The sequence below is a fragment of the Triticum aestivum genome, chromosome 2B (assembly GCF_018294505.1).
Source record: "Triticum aestivum cultivar Chinese Spring chromosome 2B, IWGSC CS RefSeq v2.1, whole genome shotgun sequence".
NCBI classification, from domain to species: Eukaryota; Viridiplantae; Streptophyta; class Magnoliopsida; order Poales; family Poaceae; genus Triticum; species Triticum aestivum.
Window position 1 is genome coordinate 680,085,230 of NC_057798.1, and position 7,661 is coordinate 680,092,890.

Here is a 7,661-nt window from a genome sequence, read left to right on the forward strand (position 1 = left end):
GACGATCATCATATGTAGTTCTAGATGATATCGACGATGATCATCATATGTAGTTCGAGATGATATCGACGACGATCATCATATGTAATTCTAGATGATATAGCCACACACACATATGTAGTTCTAGATGATATCAAAGACGATCATCATCCTCAAGCCTGGGCGGTGGATGTTCCTGATAGTAATTAGGATGGCCTGTCCAACACGAAGATTTTTGCCATCGAGGAATATCTTCCACCCAACCGAGTTTAAGTGTGTGTGACCGTCCGTGTCCACGCGGTAAGTACAGGTTGTGATGGAGCCCCTTGCGGTAAGGCGTAGTCCAGCTGAGCCTTCTTAACCAGGCTCGATATCATAACTCACAGATTGGCTCTTTGCCAATTTTTGAATAAGAAAAACATATCAATTAATAAATAGCCTCGCACATACTCTTGCAAATAGGTATACATGGATTATCTACACTATTAATAGTTCCTTAGATTCTACACTCTAATAAGCATGCGATCGAACTCTACACTAAAGCATGTCATCGACTAGATTCCACACAACATATCATTGGACTCTACACTAAGCATATCATCGGATAATTTGCATTTGTAAGTATAACATACCATATCATATCGATCGACCATGGTACTTGTCAGGCGGGTCACGAATGGCACCCCGACAAAGTCAGCACGTGGCGGAATTATGTCCCATAGGTTGCACACCTCCTCCTCGCTTAGTCTCATTCTTTGAGCTACAATGGCTTCATGAAGTGGGTCCTCATCATCTTCATCGAGTGGGTCCTCATTATCTTCATCATCTTCATCATCTTCGTCATCTTCATCATCTTCCACCAGGTTGATATAAATGACAACCAGCTTGGGTCTTTCCACTCTGAAGGAGAAGTTGATCAACTCACCACCAGTAAGACGCATGCGGGCGAGGAAACGGGCCCATCCATCTCCTCCAACCCGCGACATATTGCGTCCTTTCTCGACCTCCATAGTGTACGGCCCCCCCAGGAGCCTCAAATGTCACAGTGTCTCCTGTCAGCTTGTTGAATTTCAACCTCACATTGCATGGGACGATCTGTGTAAAATAAGCAAAATGACACAATGCAGTAATACCAACACTAAAAATAAAATAGTTGTTACATTTTATATAATTTCTTACCGCCGCATGACAAAAACTCGGCTGGAAGTAGATGCCGAACAACTTGCCAATTGCAAGGCTGTTGGTGCACCTTGACTTGCACAATCGACATGGTGGTGGTGGTGGTGGTGGCGCCATTTTCCTAAAGCAATATGAGCAAAGGATTAACGATCCACTTCACAGGAAAGAAAAATAGTAGCATGTGATATTTTTGGTTCTTCTTCAGTTATATTTTCATAGTGGAACCCGATCCCAAAAAGTAAACAAAAAGCTCTCAATTTGATAAAGAGATTCTTCCACGAGAAGCAATTTGATGGACAATTATAATCCTAAGATCTACTAACATACAAGATGACAAGGTATCACCTACGAAAGCATTTCAGTGGCACCTATTGCCGAAAAAACTATTTGTCCCCTACCAAAGGTATAATCCTAAGATCTGTAATAAGTTATCTACCAAATCAAGGTACCACCTACCAAGACACATTTCATCTAATTTGGCCCCTATTTCCTAAGATAACTGATTAAAAAAACAAGTGGCAAATTTAATTGGGATTAACTTAGCACTTGCAAACTAAATACTTGTATCAAAACCAATGTCTGGTAAATCACGGTACCACCTACCAAAGCATTTCAACTAAATTGGCACCTACATTTTGCAAAAAATAACTTATTACAAAAAACAAAAGCATCTAGTTATCCATATGAAATTCGTAAGCCCTCGCTGCATCTAGGTAGGGCAGCCCTCGGGGGGTGCTGTCGAGGAGGGGGGATGGCATGGTGACCTCGGTCGGGGATGTTGACGAGGGGAAGGCCGGTGACTTTCCTACGAGAGGGGGCGACGGCAGTGGCTGGCGAGGGGATCGAGGGCGGTCGGCGAAAGGCGCCCGGCCAGAGCTCGCGGGTAGTGACAGAGTGGGCGGCAAGAGGATGGAGGAGAAGCAGAGGGGCGGCAAGAGGGGGGGAGCATTACCTGCGGCGGCGGTGGTGGAGGAGAAACCCTAACCACAGCTGCCGGCGTCGGGCAGAGGGGGACGATTGAGAGATGAGCGTGCGGGGGGTCGGCCTGGTCGCGTATTTTGTTTTGCTTTAGCAGTAGCGCGGGTACAGGGAGCGCGCTACTACTAAGACCAATATCGGTAGCGCTTTGTCCTAAAAAAACGCTACTGATAAGTCCAAGCATGTAAAAACATCAAAAATATACATTGTTCATTATTGATCTTTTTGTGTAGAGTCTAAATAGTCAATGAATCCTCGCATGTAAGGTACAAGCGAGGATTCATATTGCAGCCACAAATCCTACACATATAGTTCAATGAAGACCAAGTGCTCGAGATAGTTTGAGAAGTAACATATTTAAGGTAGTAAACACCTTGTTCGCTTAGCAGTATGGGACAAAATTTAATTAGTTGCAAGGGGGTGATACTTAGCTGCAGCGAGTTTTTAAGAAAAACGCTGCTACTAAGTACTTTAGCAGTAGCGCGTCCGGAAGAAGGGCGCTACTACTATATCTAGCCTGGAGGTAACGCCGTGGCAATTATAGTAGTAGCGCCTGTTTCACCTAGAGCGCTACTGCTACTGCGCTATTAGTAGCGCGGTTTCCTTAAGATCGCTACTGCTAATTAGCATCAGCGTTTGTTTTTAAACCGCATTGCTGCTAAGATTCTGTGTATAAGGTTTTTCCTAGTAGTGGATGTGTCTAACATGGCGTTAACCAAATCAGTTAGAGTATGATTCTTTCTTTCGGCCACCCCATTTGACTAAGGTGAATAGGGAGGCGTCCTCTCATGGATTATACCATGTTCCGCATAAAAGGAATCAAATTAATTTGAGAAATACTCTCCACCACGATCGGACCTAAGCCTCTTGATCTTTCAATCAAGTTGGTTTTCCGCTTCAGCTTTATAGATCTTGAAATAGTTCAAAACCTCATCCTTAGATTTCAGAAGATACACATGACAATATCTAGTGCAGTCATCAATTAACGTCATAAAATACTTCTTTCCACCTTTTGTCAAAACACCATTCATTTCACATAGATCTGAATGTATGAGCTCTAGTGGTGCAAGATTTCTCATTTCCGCAGTCGTATGAGACTTACGAGGTTGCTTAGCTTGCACACAAACTTGACACTTAGATCCCTTGACAGTGGTGAAACTAGGGATTAAGTTCAACTTTGCTAGTCGCGATATGCAACCAAAGTTAACATGACAAAGACGTAAATGCCACACATTTGATTCACTATTGTTGCAAAAATGATTAACAACTTTATTGCAAATGTCTGATAAGGATAAACGAAACAGGCCTCCTGACTCATAGCCTTACCAACAAAGGTTCCATACTTGGATATGACAAATTTATTCGACTCAAAGACAAGCTTATGGCCATCTCTACATAGAAGAGATTCACTAACAAGATTTTTATTGACGGAGGGGACATAATGCACGTTCTTCAGCCGCACGATCTTCCCCAAAGTAAACTTCAGATCGACCGTGCTAACACCACGAACAGAAGCACTTTAACTATTGCCCATCAGCACGGTTGAAGTCCCTGCAGTCTGATAAGACGAAAACATTGAAATATCATTGCATACATGCACATTAGCACCTGTGTCAATCAACCAATCAGGAGAATGACATACTGAAAGAATAGTGGAAAATATACCATACTCAGCATCCTTCATGTCAGTGTCTCCAATGACAATATTAGCGGTCTTGCCGCCTTTCCCAGGATGACGCTTGTCATATCTATTAGGGCAACTAGGAGCCCAATGATCAAGATCCCCACACACATGACAAACACCTTTCTTCTCGTCATTCTTCTTCTTGAAGTTCGTGTGTTGCACAACCTTGTTTTTCCCATCAAGCTTTGCTTTACCATCAAACTTGCCCTTGTTCTTGAACTTGTGGGGCTGGAAGTTCTTCTTCTGTACCAGATTGGCACTAGAATCTCCCTCAATACCTCGAGGACGGTTGTCCTTTTCTCTTTCCTTTTCTTCTACATCAAGAGTACCAATGAGATCCAGAATGGAAAACTCCTTCCTCTTATGCTTCAATAAGGTAGCAAAGTTCCTCCAGTGAGAGGAAGCTTAGTGATGATACCTCCGGCAATAAACTTGTACGGTAGGATACAATTGAAGTGCTCAAGTTCTCTAGCAAATGAATGTATCTCATGAGCTTACTCAACCACGGAGTGCTCTTCAGTCATCCGGTAGTCATAGAATTGCTCCATGATGTACAACTCAGTGTCAGCATCCGAGACCCCAAACTTGGCCTTGGGTGCATCTCACATATCTTTTCCATTATCAATAGATGCACAAGCACTAACTATGTTCTCACCAAGAACACTCAAGAGATCAGCCTTAAACAAGGTATTCATTTTCTGAAAAGCTTGTGCCTGTTGAGCATCATGCTCTCCTTCAGGTTTGCCAAGAGTGGCGTCATAGCAACTCATGGTTTGAAACCATAAGACTGCTCCCACGCACCACCTCTTATAGTGGATACCCTTAAACATAAGAGGTCTCATGGAAGCAGCAAAACCACTTGGGGTAAATTGCCTATCATAAGGTTTTTGGATTGTTGGAAATATGAGCAATTTAGTGAATGATTTTATTAACAGAAATACTACATAAAGCATGACTAGTATAGCAGTGATAAAACAAGCCATGCGATTTGACAAAGAGAAGGTAAACAACATGTTCATATATGAACCGTGACTAAACATATCTAGACCAGACAGTATAGCAAGTTGCATATATGAAATAGGGTCTAACATATCTAGGGCAAATACTAGAACAAGGAACTGTAGCAGGACCTCTAATAGAAAGAGGAAGAACACATACGGGACAACAACAGCAGAAGCGCTGGACTTGGGGGTCAGTGTCCTCGCCAGCCATGTCGTCGAGGAGATCGTGGACGTCGGGGAAGTAGTCGTCGGAGTCTGGAGCGTCCGTGACGAACAAGTCAGTAGTCACGCAAAGCGCTCCCCAAAAACCTTATCACCCTTCTGCCGTACATGACTCAAAAGATGCGGTTTCGGAAGCCTATTGTCCCGACCTGCGGTGCACGCTGCAAACCAGGATGGAGAAGATCGTAGCAGTAGCTCAGTGGCCGGGAACTCTGAGGCGAGAGGGTTGTGTTGTTCTGGTGCATCTTCCTTAGAGGAGCGACCTCCCTTTTATAGGTGCAAGAGAAGGAGGCGAAAGGGCAGCGACGGAAGGCGAAACGAAGAGACGGAGATGAAGCGAACAGCTAGCAGCCGAAGGGCTCGGCTCATTCCCGCAACCCTCTTATTCTTGGAGACACTGACATGAAGGATGGTGGGTATGGTAAACTGAGATGAAGGCCCTACCGTCATGGTCCTTGGGGGAAGAGGTAAGTCCTATCGCAGAGACTCTAACTGTAGGTTGTGCTATCCTACCGCTGAAGGCAATAGCTGTAAAAAAGAGTCAGATCAACTTTAACAAACCAAGGTCAGATTTGACTGAACTTTTCAAAAAGCATTAAAACAGTGAAACCGGCCTATCAGCGTATTTACGAGATCATCTGTTTTTTCTCTACGTCGACGCCGACGTCGACGTCGACATGGACATTCTACAGACTCCTCTAGTCCTCTCTGTTTGTATAAAGAAGAACTCGGGGCCAACCCCGTCGACGTCACACATAACTTCGTCGCCGCCGTCGTTCTCGTCGGGGCCCACGTTAGCCATCGAGCCAACCACCGCTTCACACCCAGGCATGCTGGAATAAACCAGTCGAACCGCTCACATCGTCGATGGTTAGCCCCATACCGCGCACCGGACCATGGTTTCCTGGCCGCCAGTGCACCAATAATAGGGTTGCCGTGCTCCGTTCGCCCATATATACCCACCCTGCAGCTTGGGAGCTGCACTGATCTCACCACCCTCTCCCCCCCGCCAAGAGCAGCAACGAACTGCGAATTCTAGCTCTGAAGCAGCCCAAGATCGGGCTTGCTAGAAGAAGCCAGTCCGAGTCTCTTCCCAATCATACCGGCTGCAGCAATACCATGGCGGCATCGGTAGCCTGCGCCTTCTTCTTCGACGCCGAGCCGGTGGGCGAGCCCGGCATGCTGGCGCTGGACGCGTGCGCGCTCTGCGCCAAGCCGCTGGCGCGCGACAGCGATGTCTTCATGTACAGGGGGGACACGCCCTACTGCAGCAAGGAGTGCCGGCACGAACAGATGCAGCTCGACGCCGTCTCCGCCAGGCAGGCCGCCCGGAGGCTGCAGCGGTTCTCGGCGGGAGCAGAGTCCGGGCGTGCACACCAGGGGGTCTCCGTCTCGAGCTAACCGGCAAGAGTGCCCAGCGACATACGTACCTGACAAAGAAAGGTTATTATGCTTGGGCTAACCTGATCTCCGTGCACCAAGCCGCTGGTGTCCGTGGCTAGCTGATCGAGCAGCGCGCGAGGTCGAGGAGACTTGCCATGCTTGAAGAAGCAAAGGGGTGGGTCGCCGGAGTCGCTCACGGCAGGCCGGCGCTGCAAGTGCCGCCGGTCAAATGATTTGGGAATAAACGTAGCGGAAAAGGGGCGGGATTGGATCTGAGCAAAATAAGCAAACAAGATTCCCCACGGTCACTTCTGTATAAGCTCATTTGCCACAGCACTCTCACTCGGTAAACTTTCAAGTGAATCGACATGTAACATGCCTTGTGCGTTCCTGTTCCTGCTCGTGAAGAAGCGTGCTAATGGGATTTTACAACTGTACACACAGTTAACCAAGATCCGGCTGGGGATCGCTCGATTGAGATTTAGCCGTTTACCGCACGATTTGAAACTGCAAATAGTTCAAGATTTGGGGCGTCGAATCCTGAATCCCGAAACTAATCCGATTGCTAAACACGGTTGACAAAAACTAAAGGGAAAAGCTGCCCCTTAACCGACTGAAAACAAAAAACGAAGCATCCACCACGCGCCATGTAGCGCCGTGGGGCCCACACACCGCTCTCCCTTCATCTCCACCTGATCGATTCTATCCCCTTGTTGGCCTCACTTTAAGCCATCGTCTACCTTCTCGATCCCGCCCTCATACTCCCTTCATCAAAGCTACCATGGATTTTCCTCGCCATGTGTATCCTCCAAGAAGACATGACGAGACTGGTAACCATCGCTGTGAAATAGAGCATTATCGGTGGGAAACAATGGTCGTGCGATGTTGCAAACCTCCCAGGCATAACATGACTCTTGTTGCAAAGCACCCGTCATGCAAATCCCCGAGCGCAACATGACTCATGTTGCAAAGCTCCGAGTTCAACATGATCCATATTGCAATCCTTGTCAACCAAATCGGACTGCGTGCATCATGACCCATGTTGTAAACCTTCTAGCACAACATGACATGTGTTGCAAACCTCGTCAGCTGGATCAAACGGCTATCTCTGGCGCTAAAACACACACACACACACACACACACACACACACACACACACACACACACACACACACACACACACACACTGTGTGTGTGCGCGCGCCCTACTTGTTTGCGGAGTTTCATGGTAAGGT

General features: G+C 46.7%; 1 protein-coding gene across 1 annotated transcript; it reads left to right on the plus strand.

The window, feature by feature from the left end:
• The first annotated feature begins 5,993 nt into the window (after positions 1–5,993).
• LOC123042050 (FCS-Like Zinc finger 2) lies at positions 5,994–6,863 on the plus strand. The gene has a single exon (XM_044464578.1). The coding sequence runs from the start codon at positions 6,163–6,165 to the stop codon at positions 6,442–6,444; it is 282 nt and encodes a 93-aa protein (XP_044320513.1). The 5' UTR covers positions 5,994–6,162; the 3' UTR covers positions 6,445–6,863.
• The last annotated feature ends 798 nt before the right edge of the window (positions 6,864–7,661 follow it).

What these genes read in the sequence shown, in the direction of transcription:
- LOC123042050 (XM_044464578.1), top strand. Translation starts at nt 6,163, where the DNA reads ATGGCGGCATCGGTAGCCTGCGCCTTCTTCTTCGACGCCGAGCCGGTG.